Below are 23245 nucleotides of genomic sequence, written 5' to 3' on the forward strand. Positions count from 1 at the left end.
GAGAATATTTGAAAAAAAAAAAAGTGTTCAGTTTAATGATGCCAAAGACACGACAATATTGATGGCATTTTGCAAATCCAAATCAGTTTTCTACATTGATCTAACATCATAAGTATTCGCTCATGAGCTTTCAGGTTCCCAAACTCTATTTAGTGGGAGCAATGGAAAGGCTTCTCCCGTGTGAGTTTCGCTCATGTGATTTCATGTTTCCTAACTGGTTAAACACTGGGCGCAATGGTATGGCTTCTCACCTGTGTGTACCCTCTTATGTCTTTTCAGGGATCCTAATAAGGCAAACGTACTTCCACACTGGGAGCAGTGGTAAGGCTTCTCCCCTGTGTGTATTCGCTCATGAGCTTTCAGCTTTCCTAACTCCGTGAAACTCTTTTCACAGTGGGAGCAATAGAAAGGCTTCCCCCCTGTGTGTATTCGCTCGTGGAATTTCATGTTTCCTAACTGGTTAAAACTATTTCCACAATGGGAGCAGGGGTAAGGCTTCTCCCCTGTATGTATACGCAAATGAGATTTTAGGTTTCCTAATTGGTTAAAATGCTTTCCACACTGGGAGCAGTGGAAGGGCTTCTCCCCTGTGTGTAGTCGCTCATGAGCTTTCAGCTTTCCTAACTCCGTAAAACTCTTTTCACAGTGGAAACAATGGTGTGGCTTCTCTCCTGTGTGTATCCTCCCATGTCTTTTCATGTTTCCTAACTGGTTAAAACTCTTTCCACACTGGGAGCAGTGGTAAGGTTTCTCCCCTGTGTGTATTCGCTCATGATCTTTCAGCCTTCCTAACTGGCCAAACCGCTTTCCACACTGGGAACAATGGTAAGGCTTCTCCCCTGTGTGTATTCGCTCATGAGCTTTCAGGCTTCTTAACTGACTATAACTCTTTCCACACTGGGTGCAATGGTATGGCATCTCTCCTGTGTGTGTCCTCTCATGTCTTTTCAGGCTTCCTAACTTGATAAAACTCTTTCCAATCTGGGAGCAGAGGTGTCGTCTTGCTGGTTTGGAAGTCTCTGGTTCCGCAGAGTTTGGTTTTTCTCCTGCCAAAGACAGTGTTTATTTAAAGAGAGACATAAATGAAACCTCAACATGATAAAACCGTCTTGCTATGAGGTTTAATCCAAATCAGATCCCTCAATAACCTGAGGCAAGTTTTCAAACATTTCATAATTCAAAACAAATGATGTTGTAGAGCTTCCTCATAATTACTGATATGTTTACATTACTTATTTAATTAATTCTGTTTTATATGTCAGAACACAAAAACTAAACAGTTCTAGAACACTCAAGACACAGACGTCACTGGATTCCAATCGAGCAGGTGGTTGTAAATATATAACCTTCATAGCTGTATGATACAGAATGTGACTTTTTCCATACGCACTAAAGCATATTACTCTCAAATTTTGTGCACAAATTTGTTTGCACTCTTGGCATTCTCTCAACCAGCTTCATGGGGTAGTCACCTGAAATGCATTTCAATTAACAGGTGTGCCTTGTTAAAAGTTAATTTGTGTAATTTATTTCCTTCTTAATGCGTTTGAGCCAATCAGTTGTGTTGTGAAAAGGTAGATAGCCCTATTTGGTAAAAGACCAAGTCCATATTATCGCAAGAACAGCTCAAATAAGCAAAGAGAAACGACAGTCCATCATTTCTTTAAGACATGAAGGTCAGTCAATCTGGAAAATTTCAAGAACTTTGAACATTTCTTCAAGTACAGACGGAAAAAAACATCAACCTCTATGATGAAACTGGCTCTCATGAGGACCGCCACAGGAAAGGAACACCCAGAGTTACCCCTGCTGCAGAGGACAATTTCATTATTTTACAGCCTCAGACATTCCAGCCCAAAAATATGCTTCACAGATTTCAAGTAACAGACATCTCAACATCAACTATTTAGAGGAGACTGCGTGATTCAGGCCTTCATGGTCGAATTGCTGCAAAGAAACCTGCAAAGAAACCACAACTAAAGGACACCAATAAGAAGAAGAGACTTGCTTGGGCCAAGAAACATAAGCAATGGACATTAGATTGGTGTTAATCTGTCCTTTGGTCTGATGAGTCCAAATTTGAGATTTTCGGTTCCAACTGCCGTGCCTTTGTGAGATGCAGAGTAGGTGAACGGATGATCTCTGCATGAGTGGTTCCGACCGTGAAGCATGGAGAAGGAGGTGTGATGGTGCTTTGCTGGTGGTGACACTGTGTGATTTATTTCGAATTCAAGGAACACTTAACCAGAATGGTTACCTCCAGGCTGTGTAAAGGCTATTTGACCAAGAAATAGACTGATGGAGTGCTGCATCAGATGACCTGGCCTCCACAATCACCCGACCTCAACCCAATTGAGATGGTTTGGGATGAGTTGGACCGCAGAGTGAAGGAAAAGAAGCCAACAAGTGCTCCGCATATGTGGGATCTCCTTCAAGACTGTTGTAAAAAGCATTCCAGGTGAAGCTGGTTGAGAGAATACCAAGAGTCTGCAAAGCTGTATTTGTATTAGTCGGGGACAGCCCTACTGGTAACATATACCAGTGAGCAGATCTATTTTATTTGTTCTAACTAAACTACAGCACTTACTTTGATGAGTCAAATCTGATCCTTTCTTCTCTTCTCCTCCTCTCACAGTTCCACTCAGCCCCGTTGTTTTCCTGCAGTCCACCAGCAGCACAGACAACCTCTTCATACCCAGCAGTAAGGTGCTACCGTGAGAGGCACGACACGGGGACTCCGGGAGGGAGGAAGGGCTAGCGTTGTCCTGGTAACCATAAAGAGGGGACACAGACACATATCATTATGGATGCTGATGTCACTGTTGTCATGAAGTTCGTTACAGAAACCCAGCCCAGACCCCGATAGAGCAAGCTGTATGCTAGACCAGACCAAGCTGTACCATCTGGTGTTCTGATCTGGAGAGACTCTTCTCTTCCTCGTCAGCATCAGGATGTTGTTGAGGCTCCCCAGAGGATCCACAATAGTCATGTCTCTCTCCTGTGTGAACGAGAACAGCAAACAGACAGTCAACTTATGATCTTCTACTACAATCACAGGGGCATGAATGTCTAAAAAGGGCCTAAAATGGGCCTAAAATGGGCACTTTCATCATGATTTTGTAAAATATTGTTTGTGTTGTAAATGTAAAAGGGTCCTTCCACTAAATGGAGGCTTTTTGCACCCCTTTGATATTTTAAGTAGAAATGATGCACCAATATTGAATTTTAAAAGCCTGTTATGCAAAGTGAAGTGCACTTTAATACAGACCACACGGAGAATTCAATAAATCGAATTTAAAAGTACCAAAAATATATGTACCAATGGCAGATTACCACTTAAACATTTCCTACCTTACTGAACAACATATTCAAGTGTAGAACTTCAGTAGAATGCCCCTTTAAAACCACACATTAGTTCAGGTTATAATTTGTGTAACTTTCCAACAGGAATATGTTCCAAAAACTTCATAAATAACAAGGTTGCCAACAAACAGCGCATACAAAGTTGTATAGAGGCAGAATAAGACACCGGGAAGGGAGTGGGCTATTTCATTACGTGTTTCACTCACCACGTTAATCCACTCTGGTAGCCTACGGGCAAACATTAAGAATAAGCTACGTGGTGAGTTGATGCCTATTCGGCAGCGTGTTAGCTAGGTGAATTGACCATGCTACTTTGCATGCGGCGTTTGTTGGCATCCTGTACTTTACGAAGATTTTGGAACAGATTCCTGTTGGGACGTTCCACAAATTAGACCCCATTAGTTCAACAACTGCATCGTTTGTGACCCTGGTTTTAAGACAGTACTCACTGGTGGTAATCGGAAATTCCCTCTCCTCCTCTTTTATTGAGATAGCCTCCTCTTCCTCTTTTACTACAAAATGTTCTTCCTCTTCTTTCAATGTTATGGCATCTTCCTCCTTTTTGATTCTGAAAGTTACTACCTCCTCCTCTTCCACTCTGACAACCTCTTTCCCATCTTCCTCTTTCACTGTAATATCATCCTCTTCTGTCAATGTGATAGCCTCCTCTTCCTCCTTTATCATCCTGAAAGCTTCTCCCTCTCCTTTCATCAGAGCTTCTTTCTCCGTCGAGCTTAGTGAGCTCATGCTCCGGGCGATTATCCTAGTGCAGTATCAATTTAACACATTTGCTAATCTAAGACTCAAATTACGTTAAAATGAACGAGTAGATACGTAAACATAATTATGAGCCAGCTAGCAAACCACCGCGTTGATTGAATCAGAAGCCTTTTGTCGCAGTTGAAGAAGCATCCTGTCCCGTCCACTAGAATACACGTCACGCAAGAAGCATCACCCGAAAGACTCATATCGCCACCAGCTGGCTGGAGTGGGTAACGCAGATTGGAGAAAAAACAACCAGATGTTATGTTTTCTCTTCCTTCTTACAGCCAATACTTTCCTCCAGGGCTGACCTGCCCATTAGGTAGGATTAGGTGACAGATTGACGAGGGTGGCATTTTACGAGCTAAATTGACCAAAGCTCATCGCTAACAACACATAATAACACCTCACATAATGTTGCCCTAAAACTATGACAATTTCTATCACCCAGTGGCATATGGACTATTTAGGTGAGTGTTGGTGTTGCCACATGAAGCAGTGCCTGCTTTGTTTAAGGCAACATGGACATATACGGCTCTACCTGTGTAGAGCTCATGCTCCTTCACCCTTCCAATCTCTGAAGTGCCCTTTTGGGTGGTGGTATAATTTGTATTCATTTTTTTGTCATTTTTATTCTGAACCCACTGCCTGCAAGTCATTGTTAAATTTGCCTAACTATCTTACAGGTAGACCCTCTTTCTCTCTCTCATCATGTCACAAGCTGACAGGCTCCCAGAGGCAGGGCAATAAAAGGCCCCAGCTCACTCAACTGCCCCTCCCCTCTCCAACAGACATCAACCCAGAACATCCTGAAGACAGAACATCTAAAAGATCATCTGGGAATCCTTTCTTCCTCATGGAGCTTTTTGAAAGTGAGGTGAATATTCAATGTGAAGTTTGTACAGTGGATTCGGAAAGTATTCAGACCCCTTGACTTTTTCCACATTTTGTTAAATTACAGCCTTATTTTAGAATGGATTTAAAAAACGACATATTCAGCAATCTACACAATACCCCATAATGAGAAAACAAAAACAGGTTTTATGAAAATGTAGCAAATTTCTTAAAGATAAAAAACAGAAATACCTTATTTACATAACAGTAACTATTCAGACCCTTTGCTATGAGACTGCCAGAGCAAAAACCAAGCCATGAGGTAGAAGGAATTGTCCGTAGAGCTTCGAGACAGGATTGCGTCGAGGCACAGATCTTGGGAAGGGTACCAAAACACTTCTGCAGCATTGAAGGACCCCAAGAACACAGTGTGGTGAAGAAGGCGCAACAGAGCCTCTTCAACCTCAGGAGACTAAAGAAAGTTGGCTTGTCACCTAAAACACTCACACATTTTTACAGATGCAGAATGAAAGCATCCTGTCGGGCTGTATTACCGCCTGGTACGGCACCTGCACCACCCACAACTGCAAGGCTCTCCAGAGGGTGGTGCGGTCTGCCCAACGCATTACCGGGGGCAAACTACCCACCCTCCAGGACACCTACAGCACCCAATGCCCAAAAATATATAATCAAGAACATAAACCACCCGAGCTACTGCCTGTTCACCCCGCTATCATCCAGAAGGCGAGGTCAGTACAAGTGCATTAAATCTGTGACTGACAGACTGAAAAACAACTTCTATCTCAAGGACATCAGACTGTTTAACAGCCATTACAAGCACATTAGAGGCTGCTGCCTATAGGCATAGACTAGAAATCACTAGCCACTTTAAGGAATGGAACACTAGTCACTTTAATAAGTTTACATATCTGGCATTACTCATCTCATATGTATATACTGTATTCTATACTAGTCTACGGTATCCTAGTCCGTTCCGCTCTGATATCGCTCGTCCTTATGTATATAGTCTTATTTCATTCCTACTTATATTTGTGTGTATTGGCTAGTCATATCCCAGTTCAACTATTTGCTTATAGTCTTGGCTACAGCCACTGTGTTCTTTGGGAACTTCAATGCTGCAAAAAAATGTGTCTCCCTTCCCCAGATCTGTGCCTCGACACAATAATGTGTCGGCGCTCTACAGACAACTCCTTCCACCTCGTGGCTTGGTTTTTGCTCTGACATGCACTGTGAACTGTGGGACCTTATATAGACTGGTGTGTTCCTTTCCAAATCATGTCCAATTAATTGAATTGACCACAGGTGGACTCCAATCAAGTTGTAGAAACATCTCAAGGATGATCAATGGAAACAGCATGCACCTGAGCGAGTCTCATATCAAAGGGTCTGAAAACTTGTGTAAATAAGGTATTTCTTTTGATTTTCTATAATTTGCAAACATTTCTAAAAACCTGAATACTTTCCGAAGGCACTGTATGTATATAAAAACATGTTTTCCACTAACCCTACCATCCATCCCCTAATTAGAGTAAACTAATGCACAACAACTATTAGGCTTCTACGTCCAGCTTCTACATACTATGTACATTTTACGGACACAATGTATTTTACAATAGTTATATTTAGTTTGTTTTTAATCTTATCCTTCAGTTACGCTAAACCTCTCCCATCTATCTCTGAAGACCACCCCGTCCTATCCTTCAGTTACCCTAAACCTCTCCCATCTATCTCTGAAGACCATCCAGTCCTAACCTTTAGTTACCCTAAATCTCTCCCATCTATCTCTGAAGACCATCCAGTCCTAACCTTTAGTTACCCTAAACCTCTCCCATCTATCTCTGAAGACCACCCCGTTCTATATGCCATATATTTTTAACTGTGCTATTTCACAAAAGTTATTGACTTTTATATTCTCATCGTTGATACAGATTGTAAATTAAAAATAAACATGTTTGATAAAAGTATTATTATTTTATTAATCAATTGACTATGACTTTTCAAATCACCCAGTAGTGCTGTCTGCAGAGTTAGCTCCAGGTAAATGTTGCCATTCCTTGACCTGCGACCAAAGACAAGCAACATATGGACAGTACCAAAACAAATGATCTAATGATTCTGTGTCTTCGCAGCTAAATATGCAGAGGTTCGTTGTATCCCCTATATATATTTTGTAAAATAATTTCAATTGAAAAATTCTAAGTTTTGAATCTGGTGTCATTCACAATTTTCATGAACCAAGTTTGTTCTTTAAAGCAGGGCTGACAGACAAGATTCTGACTTTTCCCCCCTTCCACTTGTCTCTTCCATTTTTGTGGTAATGCTGCAATTAGTTGGTTGTAATTTTGGGTAGAGCAGAGATTTCCATATATTTTTATGAGCTGCATGTGTGACAACTCCACCAGTCCTATTGATGGTATAATTTACAAAGATTATACCTTTTTCATGTAATCAATTTTATTTATTTATTTTGATCAGTTACTATATTTGAGTTTAACCATTTTTTTAAATGATTTGTTTGGTCTTTTCTGGTGGATTAAACTGAAATTGCAACCAACTTTCTAAGGCTTGTTTTAAAAAATAATGATCTTTTGGAGATGATTCCATTTTCAAATAACTGAAAGTGAGAGGTTGTAATCTGAATAAAGAGAAAAAGGCCATTCTTGAACATCGGGTGAGACATTCTTACTAATCTGATAGAGAACCAGGTCGGAATAAAAGTAGAACTTTTGTATGATTGAAGCTTTTAATTAGAGATCTAATGCTTTAATAATTAATAATTTCTGCCCTCCGAATTCATATTCATTATACAAATAGTCCTATTTAATTTAATCTTGCTTGCTGATATAAATACAATTGAATATTTTTTTCTTTAAAAGGGGACTGGGAGACAAGTCAGGATCGAGGCAAAGATGAACGGAGCAAAGTACAGAGAGATCCTTGATAAAATCCTGCTCAGGACCTCAGACTGGGACAAAGGTTCACCTTCCAACAGGACAATGACCCTAAGCACACAGCCAAGACATCGCAAAAGTGGCTTCGAGACAAGTCTCGGAACGTCCTTGAGTGGGCCAGCCAGAGCTCGGACTTGAACCGGATCGAACATCTCTGGAGAGAGCTCTGGTGCAGGTTTTCATTAAGGATCTCTCTGTACTTTTCTCCATTAATCTTTCCCTCGATCCTGACTAGTTTCCCAGTCCCTGCCACTGAAAAACATTCCCACAGCATGATGCTGCCACCACCATGCTTCACCGTAGGGATGATGCCAGGTTTCTTCCAGATGTGACGCTTGGCATTCAGGCCAAAGAGTTCAATCTTGGTTTCATCAGACCAGAGAATCTTGTTTCTCATGGTCTGAAAGTCCTTTAGGTGCCTTTTGGCAAACTCCAAGCTGGCTTTCTTTTGTCTTTTACGGAGAAGTGGCTTCCGTCTGGCCACTCTACCATAAAGGCCTAATTGGTGGAGTGCTGTAGAGATGGTTGGTCTTCTGGAAGGTTCTCCCATTTCCACAGAGGAACTCTTGAGCTCTGTCAGAGTGACCATCGGGTTCTTGGTCACCTCTCTGACCAAGGCCCTTCTCCCCCTATTGCTTAGTTTGGCTGAGCCGCCAGCACTAGGAAGGGTCTTGGTGGTTCCAATCTTCTTCCATTTAAGAATGATGGAGGCCACTGTGTTCTTTGGGACCTTCAATGTGGCAGAAATGTTTTGGTCCACTTCCCCAGATCTGTGCCGTGACACAATCCTGTCTCGAAAGGAATATATCACATCAAATATAGGCTACTTAAAGTTCAAGTTAGATCACACATTCCGCCGATTGTTGTTGAAAAACGTTTCTTAAACGGAACAAAACGGGGATAAACATACCTGAATTTGTCCAATAGAAACTCTCGTTTGCAACTGTTGGACTAATGATTACACCGTATATCAGCTAGATGCAGGCAAGAGTGTGCAAGGCGGTATTGAATGTGTCAATATATTTTTCAAATTCTTCTCTCGACCAGTGTGCACCTACGTTGTAAACCTTAATTCATAGGCTAGGTTGTAGCAACCTTATGATGGGAATAGGGGAAATGTTAGTATCATGTAGTAGTCTAAACCTATCGCTGTTACATTGAACAGGGTGAATGGAATATGATTTGGAGTCATCTAATATGCTGTAATAGAAATAAGGCCATGCTCATGAAAAAACAAATAGTTCTGCCTCATCTTAAACGGCACTGTTAGGATGGTGGACCACTCTTGGTACACATGGGAAACTGTTGAGCTGGGAAAACCCAGCAACTTTGCAGTTCCTGACACAAACCGGTGCACCTGGCACCTACTACCATCCCCCATTCAAAGACACTTAAATATTTTGTCTTCCCCATTCACCCTCTGAATGATACACATACACAATCCATGCCTCATTTGTCTCAAGGCTTAAAAATCCTTATTTAACCTGTCTCCTCCCCTTCATCTACACTGATTGAAGTGGATTTAACTAGTGCCATCAATAAGGGATCATATCATTCATCTGGATTCACCTAGTCAGTTTATGTCATGGAAGGAGCAGGTGTTCTTAATGTTTTGTAGACTCAGTGTAAAGCACTACAGATAATCAAGTGCTATTTGAATGTGATGCATTTGCTCTATTGTTTACAGCGGGGTTGGGAAATTCCAGTCCTCGAGGGCCTGATTAGTGTCACAGTTTTGCCCCAGCTAACACACCTGACTCCAATAATCAACAATTCATGATCTTCAGTTTAGAATGCAATTTGATTAATCAGCTGTGTTTGCTAGGGAGGGAGAAAAAGTGTGACATCAATCAGGCCCCGAGGACTGGAGTTGCCCACCCCTGGTTTACAGGATTATTTGTATTTTAAAGAGCGTAGCTTTAAGGGGTTAGTACCGTCACATCTAGATAAAAACGAATGTAAAAAATGAACAGAGCAAATGTGTATTAAAACACTACCTAATCATATAAGTATTTATTCAACATTTACATATTCATATTATAATGAAACAGTAGGGAGCAGGTCTCGAACCCTCGACCTTCTAGCCCGAGGTCCGGCGCGCTATCGACTGTGCCGCAAAAGCATGCTCGTGCGGCAGGGTTGATTTCCGCGAGTAATAACCCAGGGTCGCTATTATTATTATTATTATTTATTTTTTTTTTATTTTTTTTTATTGGGGTGGATCAGCTTAATATTGCGGAAAGAATGTTGCTTCCAATGTAATTGTCTGCATCATTTCCAATCCCCCATATTTTTTTGGGTAAATATATATATCCATACACGCATGCATACATATATACATATATACATACACATACCTATATAGACATACATACTTTTTTAAAGAATATACCTTTATTATTATTCCCCGCAACCCTACCACCGCTCCCCCAATTGGAGTAAACTAATAAACACTTCTGCTTTTACCTTCAATTTATACATCTTATACCTATTTTACAGACACAGACTACTTTATAATAGTTCTCTCTTGTTTGTTCTTAGTCCTTCCTCTATTTCTGTTGTCCATCCAATTTTATTTCCACTTGTAACTGTGCTATTTCACAAAAGCTCCGCACCTATACACATTTCACAGATCCCGTATGCCCTACATTGTTTATCTTGTTATTAGTCCCACCCTTCAGTTCCACTCAACCCTTCCCATCTATCTTCCAACATCATCCATTTCGGATTTTTATTTGCCATATATTTTTCAACTGTGCTGTGATGCTTCACAAAAGATTTGAACCTTCCTATTCTCATAGCTTCTACAGATTGTAAATTAAAAATAAACATTTTTGCTAAAATAATTATTATATTATTGATTGATTGACTATGGCTTTTCAAATCCCCCAGTATTGCTATCTGTAGCGTTAGTTCTAGGCAAATGTTGCAATTCTTCAGCCATTCCTGGACCTGTGACCAAAAACGAGCTACATATGGACAATACCAAAATAAATGATCTAATGACTCTGCCTCCTCACAACAGAATCTGCAGAGCTGGGAAGATTGTATACCCCATATATATAACATTCTATTAGTTGCAAGAATTTTGTACAGTAATTTAAATTGAAAAATTCGAAGTTTTGAATCCGGCGTTGTTTTGCGTATCAATTCATAAACCATGTGCCATGGAATGGGTACATCGAAAATCTCTTCCCAACTATTTTGCAATTTATATGGCACAGCTGTCAGATTTTTGGTCCTTAAATGAAATTGGTATATGTTTTTATTTATCACACTTTTCTTTAACCATTTATGTTCTTTAATACAGGGCCGACATACAAGTTCCTTACTTTTTTCCCCTTCTACTTGCCTCTTCCATTTTTGTGGTAATGCTGCAATTAATTGGTTGTAATTTTGGGTAGAGCAGACATTTCCATATGTCTGTGTTAGCTGCATGTGTGACATAACTCCACCAGTCCTATTTATGATATCATTCACAAAAATTATACCTTTTTTAAACATTTCTTCGATAAATACAGTTTTTTTATCAATTACTATATTTGAATTTAACCACAATATTTGTTGTACTATTTGTTCCGTCCTTTCAGGTGGATTAAACTGAAATTGCAACCAACTTTCTAAGGCTTGTTTAAAAAATAAGGATATTTTGGAGATTATTTCCTTTTCAAACAACCGAAAGTGAGCAGGTGTAATCTGAATAAAGGGAAAAAGGCCCTTCTTGAACATAGGATGAGACATTCGTACCAATTTACTAGAGAACCAGTTTGGATTTAAGTATAACTTTTGTATGACTGATGCCTTTAGTGAGAGGTCTAATGCTTTAATATTTAATAATTTCTGCCCTCCGAATTCATATTCGTTATATAAATAGGCCCTTTTAATTTTATCTGGCTTGCCGTTCCAAATAAAATGGAATATTTTTTGTTCATATAATTTAAAAAGCAGGTCACTAGGTGTAGGCAAAACCATAAGCAAATAGGTAAACTGTGATATGACTAAAGAGTTAATCAGGGTGATTTTTCCACAAATAGACAAGTATTTTCCTTTCCATGGTAGCAAGATCTTATCTATTTTTGCTAACTTTCTATAAAAATTTATTGGAGTGAGATCATTTCTTTCTTTTGGGATTTTTATACCGAGTATGTCCACATCTCCGTCAGACCATTTAATTGGTAAACTACATGGCAATATAAAATGTGTATTTTTTAGTGATCCAATACGTAATATGGTACATTTATCATAATTTGGTTTTAATCCAGAGAGGATAGCAAAGGTATCTAGATCCTCTATGAGGCCGTGGAGAGACTCTAGTTGTGGTTTTAAAAGAAAACATGAATCATCAGCGTACAATGACACCTTAGTTTTTAAGCCACGGATTTCTAATCCATTAATATTAATGTTTGATCTAATTTTAACAGCTAACATTTCGATGGCAATAATAAATAGATATGCCGATAGTGGACAACCTTGTTTTACTCCTCTAGATAGTTTAAAACTTTCTGAGATGTAGCCATTATTTACTATTTTACACCTAGGGTTACTATACATAATTTTAACCCATTTTATAAGAGATTCCCCAAAATTGAAATATTCTAGGCATTTATATATAAACTCCAGTCGTACTTTATCAAAAGCCTTTTCAAAATCAGCTATGAAAACCAGACCTGGTGCCCCCGATATTTCATAGTGTTCTATTGTTTCCAGTACTTGCCTTATATTATCTCCAATGTATCGTCCATGTAAAAAACCTGTCTGATTAGGATGAATAATATCTGACAAAACTTTTTTTATTCTATGCGCCAAGCATTTTGCTAGGATTTTTGCATCACAACACTGTGTAAGAGGTCTCCAATTTTTTAATTGGACTGGATCTTTATATATACCACTTGGGTCCTGTTTCAGTAATAACGATATCAGACCTTCTTGTTGCGTGTCTGATAATCTACCATTTATATAGGAGTGGTTAAAACAAGCTAATAATGGTCCTTTGAGTATATCAAAAAAAGTTTTGTATACTTCCACTGGTATGCCATCCAGCCCTGGAGTTTTCCCATCCTTAAAGGCCCCAATTGCATCAAGCAGTTCCTCCTCTGTAATTTGGCCTTCACATGAGTCTTTCTGTACAGATGTTAATTTTACATTATTAATAGGAAAAAAATCCATACAATTAGTTTCAGTTAGTGGAGATGGAGGAGCCTGAAACGAAAACATATTCTTAAAGTACTTTACTTCCTCTTTCAAAATATCATTTGGTGAATCATGCGTGACTCCATCATTTGTAACAAGTTTTAATACATTTTTTTTGGTAGCATTTCTATATTGAAGATTGAAAAAGAATTTGGTGCATTTTTCCCCATATTCCATCCAGTTCGCTTTATTTTTATAATATATTACACTGGATCTTTCTTGAATAAGTTCCTCCATTTCTTTTTGTTTTTCCTCTAACTTATTCTGTGCCTCTATGGTACTGTTTTTATTGCTATCTAACTGTACTGTTAGTCCTTCAATTTCCTTTGTTAATATGGACTCTTTTGATCTAAATTCCCTTTGTTTTATAGATGAGTACTGAATTGCATGGCCTCTAAAGGCACACTTAAAAGTGTCCCATACAATAAGGGGATCTGCTGTACCTATGTTATGTCTGAAAAAGTCAGTTATAAAATCTTCTGTCCTAGTTCTAAACAATTTATCATCTAGTAGACTTTGATTAAATTTCCAATATCCTCGCCCACGTGGAAATTCTGTAAGAGAAATATATATGCCAATTATGTGATGATCCGACCGCATTCTGTCCCCTATCAACACTTTTTTAACTTTTGGTGCCAGAGAGAATGGTATAAGAAAGTAGTCAATACGACTAGCTTGATTCAGCCTCCGCCATGTATATCTCACTAAATCAGGGTATTTAAGTCTCCATATATCCACTAATTCCAATATATCCATGACATTCATGATTTCCTTAAGTGCCTGAGGGTGATAGTTTGTAGTGTGATTTCCTTTCCGGTCTATAGAGGTATTTAAGACCGTATTAAAATCTCCCACTATAATAATAGAGTCTAGTGTTGCTTGTAGAGTTGATAAATTCTTATATATATTTTCAAAGAAGCTTGGATCATCATTATTCGGACCGTATAGGTTAACAAGCCATATTTGTTTATTGTCCAATAACATATTTAAAATAATCCATCTACCTTGAGGATCTGTTTGGACAATTTGCACATTTGGATCAAAATTATTGTTAATTAAAACCATCACCCCTTTTGAATTTCTTTGCCCATGGGAGAAATATATTTTGCCCCCCCAGTTCTTTTTCCACAAAACTTCATCTAAAACTGTTGAATGGGTTTCCTGTAAACAATAGGTATTATAATCCTTCTCTTTTAGCCAGGTAAATACTGATCGTCTTTTCTTATTATCTGCTAAGCCATTACAATTGTAACTGGCTATACTTATTTCACCACTTACCATAATGAGACACACTTTTCATTCTTTTAATCAGAATATATTTTTGTAAACGTACTATTAAAAAGTAACATAATGATTGAGTGTCTATATAGTTGTACCATGATATTTGCATTTCTACTAAGTAAACCTCCAATTGGTCCCTACTATTCCACCCGCTAAAAGGCCTCATCTCGAGATGGCTTGTCATCCCAATGCCCGGTAGACCACCCTCGACCCCCTGTATCCCATAGCCCTGAACCGACTGGGATCCATTCTTTGAAAAGAGCATACAGTGCCATTTACCGAATTGAAGAAGATCAATTACCATATGCATTTCCATTGCCCTCACCTCGATTTGTATTATATATATCTGTGGATCATCCTCTATTGTCCCTAACATCTTTTACTTCTTCCTTCGCAACAGTTGTGGGATACACACATACACCCACACACACTCAGCCCTTACCCCCACACAACCATAAGCTCACTTTCTCAACAATTGCACCATCCCAGAGCCCAACTCAAGATGGGTCATGATTTACAAATGCACTTGCAGTTGCAGCTGCATGAGAAGGCCTGCAAGACCGCACAAAAAATTAGCAAAAATTGAGAGATTTATTTACCATTGTCATATCCTAGATAATGGAGGTCAAATGTACACCTTATTCCTGAAACACCCACAATACGGCCACCCGTCATGACCATGTCCCCACGCATCTCCATGCAGTCCGACTTTGATTTTGTGCCGCCAGGGCCACAATAATATACCCCCTCTCTGAATGTCCGAGTGTGACCCCCTCCCCATGGGTTACTGCAGCTAGTGTTGCCAGCACTGCCACTGCCTGGGTGGGGGCACCCCACCGGAATCCCCACCGGCTAGGTACAAGGTCGTCATGGTTCTCATTAGCAGCTTTGAGAATTTCCTTGTATATTATGCTCTCCCTTTATGGGGCTTTGGCTTTGCAGGACCAACCCTGCCAAGCAGGCTCAGAATCTTGAGGGGGCAGTGCTGCTCTTGGTCTCTGACCTCATTTTAGCTGCATACAGACCGCTTACAGCGGGCACATATAACAGTTAGGGACTTCTCCTTAGTATCTGGGTCATTCAGGTGGGTGTCTAGGGTATAGTGCCATGGACCGTACCATTAAAATAGGATAATAAATAATTAGATATAATTTATAAAAAAATAAATAAAAAATGTAGTTCTCCATGATAGGACAATAAATAAATAAGACGTATAATTCATTATAAAAGTATATCCATCATCTTAACAACATTGAAAGCCCTCTCATACCCGGCTCACAGCAATACATTGGCTCTGGGATATGCAACCATTTCATTACTCACTCACTCAACTTTCCAAACATAACAAATAAAATAAAAAATAAACACAAACCATACCATCCACACATACTGTGCCTTCTGTTTACTTAGTTTTTATCTTCACTATGTTGAATTAGTGCTTGTGTGTTCAATTAGTTATATGTGAAGATTTATAGAAAAGCTATATTTTTTATTGTATTGTTACAATCAGTAACCGGGCTTGAATTGTGTTTATTTCCCTCGTCTATGAGAACTTTGTAATTTTTAAAATAACCATGGAGTAGTCTTTGTGTCTCTGAACAACTGGTTATCAATATATAGTTTATCAACGACGAGAGCTACTCGTTTCGCTTTTAATCTATTTTCTTTGAAAATTGGATACAGAACTTTGCGCCGTTCTGCAATTTCCTTCGGAAACTGATCATTCATGCCAATTTTGGTCCCAGCAAGTCTTTTACCCAGGCTTTTAACCATTATTTTATCTTTAAATGAAGCAAATTTGGCAACGATTGGGCGTTCGTACCTCTGCCCTCTCTGTCCGAAGCGGTGAACGCGTTCAAGTTGGATTTTGTCGATAACTTCGCGTGGAATCTGAAGCGCTGTAAGGAGGAACTCTCTAACTATAGATTCAGGAACTTCTCCTTCTTTTTCTTGGATACCTGTAAGTACCAAATTCTCTCTCATGGATCTAGTTTGTATGTCCAGTAAGGTTTCTTTCAGAACGGTGTTCTCCTTTTTAATTCCATTCATTTCGGTTTCAATCTTATTGACTGTCCCTTTTAGCGCGTGTGTTTGCTTCTCCAATGTCGCAGCTTTTTCATCACTCATCTCTAGGCTTGCCTTCAACTCTTTTATATCCTTACTAACTAATTCAAGTATACCCAGTTTGTCATTTATTGATTTTAACAGATCGGTTTCGACCTTTACCATTCCCGGTGGTGAGAATATTAAATCATCAGTGTCTGTAGAAGAGTCACGTTTTCGTTTTGTAATCGGTTCCCCTGTCTTACTCTCCGTCATGTTTGGTTGTTGCCTGTTTTCGTAATATTTGTCGATAAATGTCTCTAGTTTTAGGATTTGTTTTGTGTTATTGTCCAGATTGAAGGTTATCACTCACCAGATTAAGTAGTGCTAATATTTTAGTCTAATTTAGCAGATATTTCGAATATTATGTTTTATCTTGAGGTGCTCTACATAAATCCCTTCAGTCCGCCATTACCCTTACGTTACCTTTCTTTTCTACCTTTCGTTACCTGGACCGATCGCTATTATTATTACACTATTAAGCTTCTACGTCTGTATACAGGACGGTATTATTTGTAAGACGTAAGAGAAAATATATCAGCTTATTGTTAAATTATTATGACGTTCTTTCCAATACAAAAGTGTAGTAACTATTGTTTCCAAACTGCGTTACCCACTCCAGCCAGCAGAAGGTGATGGGAGTCTTTCAGGTGATGCTTCTTGCGTGACGTATAATCTAGTGGACGGGACAGGAGGCTTCTTCAAACAGCGACAAAAGGCTTCTGTTTAACCACGCTGTGCTTTGCTAGCAAACCTAAAACTCTTTAGACCATTCTTGTGTGTATTACTCTTAGTGTTTCGAACATAATTCTGTTTATCTATCTACTGGTTCATTTATAAACGTAATTTGCTTGTTAAATTAGCAAATGTGTTACATTGATACCGCACTAGGCTAATTTCCCAGAGCATAAACGCACAAATCGACGGAGAAAGAAACTCTGGTGAAAGGAGGCAAAGAAGCTTGAAGAATGAAAAAGGAGAAACAATAGGATGATATTACAGTGAAAGAGGAAGATGGGAAAGAGGTTGTCAAAGTGGAAAAAAAGGTAGAAGCTTTCAGAATCAAAAAGGAGGAAGATGCCTTAAAATTGAAAGAAGAGGATGAACCTTTTCGAGTAAAAGAGGAGGATATCGCAATAAAAGAGAAGGAGACTGAAGTTCCGATTACCACCAGTGAGTACTGTCTTAAAAACAGGGACACAAACTATGCAGTTGTTGAACTGTGTTTTTTAAGGGGCATTATACTGAAGTTCTGCACTTTAATATGTTGTTCAGTACTGTAGGAATTGTTTTAGGGGCAATCTGCCATTGGTACATATATTTTGTGCACTTCAAAATTGTATTTATTGAATTCTCTGTGGTCTATATTAAAGTGCACTTATTCTAATATAACAGGCTTTTAAATATAATATACAGTGCATCATTTCTACATAAAATATCAAAGGGACGCAAAATGCATCCATTTTGTGGAACGGCCCTTTAACATTTGCATCACAGTGGTGGGAAAAGTACGCAATTGTCATACTTGAGTAAAAGTACAGATACCTGAATAGAAAATTACCCAAGTAAAAGTGAGTCACCTAGTAAAATACTTCCTGAGTAAAAGTCTAAAATATACTTTAGTATCAAAAGTAAAGTTTATTAATAATTTCAAATTCCTTATTAAGCAAACCAGATGGTGCCATTTAACTTTTTTTCTTTTCTTTTAATTTACAGATAGCCAGGGACACACTCCAACTCTCAGACAATCTACAATTGAAACTTGTGTTTAGTGAGTCTGCCAGATCAGAGGCAGTGATGATTACCAGGGATGTTCTCTTGATTAGTGCGTGAATAGGACCATTTTCCTGTCCAACTAAGCCTTCAAAATGTAATGAGTACTTTTGGGTGTCTGGGAAAATGTATGGAGTAAAAAGTACATAATTTTCTTTAGGAATGTAGTGAAGTAAAAGTCAAATTAGTCAAAAATAGTAAAGTACAGATTCCCTGAAAAACTACTTAAATCGTACTTTAAAGTATTTTTTACTTAGGTACTTTATACCACTGATCACAAAAAAAAGAAAAAGCATAATTCAAGTGGCTAATTTAGGCCCTTTTTAGACATATATTCAAGCCTCTTGTAACACTGTAATTGCAATAGAAGTTCATAAGTTTACCGTCTGTTTGATGTTCTCATTCACACAGGAGAGAGACATGACTATGGTGGATCCTCTGGGGAGCATCAACAACATCCTGATGCTGACGAGGCAGAGAAGAGTCTCTCCAGATCAGAACACCAGATGGTACAGCTTGGTTTGGTCTAGTATACAGCTTGCTCTATCGGGGTCCGGGCTGGGTTTCTGTAATGCACTTTGTCAACAGTGACATAAGCATCCATAATTATATGTCTGTCCCCTCTTTATGGTTACCAGGACAATGCTAGCCCTTCCACCCTCCCGGAGTCCCCATGTCGTGCCTCTCCCGGTTGCGCCTCACTGCTGGGTATGAAGAGGTTGTCTGTGCAGCTGGTGGACTGCAGGAAAACAACGGGGCTGAGTGGAACTGTGAGAGGAGGAGAAGAGAAGAAAGGATCAGATTTGACACATCAAAGTAAGTGCTGTAGTTCAGTTTGAACAAATACAATAGATCTTCCCACTGGTATCTGTTACCAGGACAACCAGCAGAGTTGTGTTAGTTGACATGAAGATGGACTGGTATCTTTTACTAGTAGGGCTGTCACAGACTAATAAACATCTTGTTTGACTTAGTCACCTGTTCTTTCCACCAATCAATTGGTGCACATTTTAAATGTGTATTTCTATATATACACTACCGTTGAAAAGTTTGGGGTCAATTAGAAATGTCCTTGTTTTTGAAAGAAAGGCACATTTTATGTCCAATAAAATAACATCAAATTGATCAGAAATACAGTGTAAACATTGTTAATGTTGTAAATGACTGTTGTAGCTGGAAATGGCAGATTGTTTTATGGAATATCTACATAGGCGTACAGAGGCCCATTATCAGCAACCATCACTCCTGTGTTCCAATGGCACGTTGTGTTACCTAATACAAGTTTATAATTTTAAAAGGCTAATTGATCATTAGAAAACCCTTTTGCAATTATGTTAGCACAGCTGAAAACTGTTGTGCTGATTTAAAGAAGCAATAAAACTGGCCTTCTTTAGACTAGTTGAGTGTCTGGAGCATCAGCATTTGTGGGTTTGATTACAGGCTCAAAATGGATCAATTAGCCTTTTAAAATGATAAACTTGGATTAGGTAACACAACGTGCCATTGGAACACAGGAGTGATGGTTGCTGATAATGGGCCTCTCTACGCCTATGTAGATAATCAGCCATTTCCAGCTACAATAGTCATTTACAACATTGACAATGTCTACACTGTGTATATGATCAATTTGATGTTATTTTAAATGGACAAAAAAAGGCTTTTCTTTCAAAAACAAGGACATTTCTAAGTGACCCCGAACTCTTGAATGGTATTGTATATCCTCACACCATCCATGTTGTAAACAGCATTCTGCATGAATTCTTACTCAACTTGCAACAAAACAATTTTATGAAATCTAATTTTGTTAGAAATCTAAAATTGTTTAACATGGTCAAGTTCGGTTTCTGTGCAATCTTCAGACACTCTAGAAGGCAACCAAACTTGTTTCATCATTCTACATGATGTATTGGCTATACAACACCTGAATTAGCCCATGAAGGGTCTTGGTCCAAACCTATCGTTTTGAAACCTAGCTAGATAGCCAATGAGCTGGGCTTTCCAGCAGTATGTGAATGCCGTTTGTAGGACAAACAGCCATCATGCTAGAGCTGTGCACAACAGAGTTCATTCTCTGGTGAAAGGAAACAGGACGCACTGTAGTTTACGTTTCACAGCAGTTCCTTCTCTTCTACAAACTTCTCAAATCTGAAAAAGTTAAACATGGCTACTAAGAGTGGAAAAGCTAAATCTCAGTCCAAGTATAAACATTTTGATGATATTATTGCAGAAATTGACCAGGAGAGTGACACAGAAGGAATGGATGAGGACTCTGTGAGTGACCACAGTTATGATTCCAGCGCGGAAGAAATGTTTTTGGAAGGAAAAGATCCACTTTTAGACCAGTAAGTAAAATTGGTTTTTGCTTCTCATGCTAATGCAGTTGTTTCAATGGTCACATATTCATTTGATATTTTTTGTTGATTTATTTATATATATATATATATTTATACACACATTCGAAGTTTACATACACTTAGGTTGGAGTCATTATAACTCGTTTTTCAACCACTCCACAAATTTCTTGTTAACCTCACTAGGGTATGTGGGACGGTAGCGTCCCACCTCGTCAACAGCCAGTGAAACTGCAGGGCGCCGAATTCAAAACAGAAATCCCATAATTGGAATTCCTCAAACATACAAGTATTTCACACCATTTTAAAGATACACCTGTTGTAAATCCAGCCAAAGTGTCTGATTTCAAAAAGGTTTTACGACGAAAGCACACCAAACGATTATGTTAGGTTAGAGCCAAGACACAGAAAAATACAGACATTTTTCCAGCCAAAGAGAGGAGTAACAAAAAGCAGAAATAGAGGTAGAATTAACTTCTCTTAAATACCGATCCCGGATCCGGGTTTGAAAATAGACAACATACGGTGATCGCCACAAATAGTCATATTAAGCATTCCTGAAAATACAAGTGTCTCACATGCTTCAAAAGCCGTGAATCTTGCTAATCCAACTGCGTTGTCAGATTTAAAAAAGGATTTACTGCGAAAGAATAGGATGCGATTATCTGAGCTCAGCGCTCCATAACAAACTAATTTTTCAACCAGCACAGGCGTAACATTATCACAGATTGCGTTGAAATAAATCATTTACCTTTGAAGATTTTGCTCTGTTTGCAATCCCAAGGCTTATTGTTACACACTGAATGGTCTTTTGTTCGGTTAAATCCATTTTTTATAGCCTAACACGAAACATTTTGTGAACGCTTATGTCGTTGAATTTCATTTCATAAAATTTTTGACGAAACATCCGACCTAAATACACTGACTAAACCTGACGTTATCCAGTCATGTTTGGTTTCCTTGCAATCAACTGTTTGTTTGTAACACAACCAAACTTGATGGGTCATTTCGCGGGACGTATTGAGCCGAAAAAAACGATTGGAAGACAACGAGTAACGAGCTCATTGTGCACCAATTATATGACCACTGTCTCGTTGATTGACTGTATTTTAACCCAATGACCACTCATCGTCTTGAAATCTAGCTGGGTAGATAGTGCCATTTACCTCTGTTCAATGGCTATCAAATGGTTATTTGTTTGAAGACCAACCCATACATGAAACGCAGGCGTAACGAGTGTCTTTTACCTTTGCGTTTAGAACTGGAAGGAACGAAAGTTATTACGCACAGCAGTATTTCGGCAACTTGCATCTTCAGCTGTTTATTTATCCAACATCATGGCGAATAAGTCAGGGAAAGCTAAATCTAAGACTAGATATACGAATGTGGAACCTGCTGGTAGAGAGGTAGAGGGGCAATGGCACTCTGTGCTGGAGGAAGATGTGGCGCCCCGTGCTCCAGTTTTCAGACCTAAAAGGCAACCCGGACCCCAACTGGATATGACATCGAAGTATAGCCCGATGCAACTTTTCCAACTGTTTTTCACCCCGGCAGTTGTTGATTCCCTTGTTTGCAATACTAACAAGTATGGGGCTAGGAAGCAAGCAGGAAAGAAACAGGAATGGAAGCCCATTTCCATGTCAGACATTTTCTGCTACCTTTCACTGGTAATTTACATGGGGCTGGTGAAGTTCAAAACCCTAAAGGATTACTGGAAAACATCCGAACTCTATCAACTGCCTTTCCCCCCCACTGTCATGTCCTCTACAAGGTTTTTAAATATCTCACGGGCGCTTCACATCAGTGACCCAGAAGATGATGAGGAGAATGACAGGAGGAGAGGCACCGCACGGTTTGACAGGCTCTGCAAAGTCAAACCTCTCTACCACAGCATGGTTGAGGCTTGCAAGACCCATTTTCAGCCCGCACAGAACGTGTCAATCGATGAGAGGATGGTAGCCTCAAAGGCCAGAATTGGCCTAAAACAATACATGCGTAACAAGCCAACTAAGTGGGGTTACAAGCTGTTTGTTTTGGATGATTCTGTGTGTGCATACACATGCAATATTTTTGTCTATGAGGGGAAGAACACTTGTGCGACTGGTAAGGGACTTAGCTATGACTCTGTGATGGAGTTATTGGATTTCCAACTGCTGGGGAAGGGCTACAAACTCTTTGTGGACAACTTTTACACAAGCCCTACCCTGTTTGCAGACCTGAGGAAGCTAGAGGTGTGGGCTTGTGGCACTATTCGGACCAACAGAGTGGGCTTTCCAAAGACAAAAGTAAATGACATGCCTGAGCGGGCTGAGCGGGGTACCATGCGATGGATCCGTGAAGATGGCCTGCTGTTTGTGAAGTGGATGGACACTAGAGAAGTGGTGATGTGCTCCACTATTCACAAGTCCTTCAATGGCGACCATGTCAGTAGGCGTGTGAAAGACGCCATGGGTGCATGGACCACCAAAAATGTCCCCATTCCTGCAGCCATCAAGGACTACAACAAGAGCATGGGAGGTGTAGACCTATCAGACGCACTGATAGGGTACTATAATGTTCTTCATAAGACAAAGAAGTGGTACAAGACATTGTTTTACCACTTCATTGACATTGCTG

General features: G+C 39.3%; 1 protein-coding gene across 1 annotated transcript in view; it reads right to left on the reverse strand.

The window, feature by feature from the left end:
* Window positions 1–210: 210 nt before the first annotated feature.
* Window positions 211–23245, reverse strand: part of LOC120036624 (zinc finger protein 501-like) — a 114829-nt gene continuing 91794 nt past the window's right edge. The window contains exon 5 of the mRNA XM_038983004.1: window positions 211–784. Coding sequence (XP_038838932.1) covers window positions 211–784 — 574 coding nt within the window. The remainder of the gene's footprint in view (window positions 785–23245) is intronic.

Source organism: Salvelinus namaycush, unplaced genomic scaffold (genome assembly GCF_016432855.1).
Source record: "Salvelinus namaycush isolate Seneca unplaced genomic scaffold, SaNama_1.0 Scaffold14, whole genome shotgun sequence".
Taxonomy (NCBI): domain Eukaryota; kingdom Metazoa; phylum Chordata; class Actinopteri; order Salmoniformes; family Salmonidae; genus Salvelinus; species Salvelinus namaycush.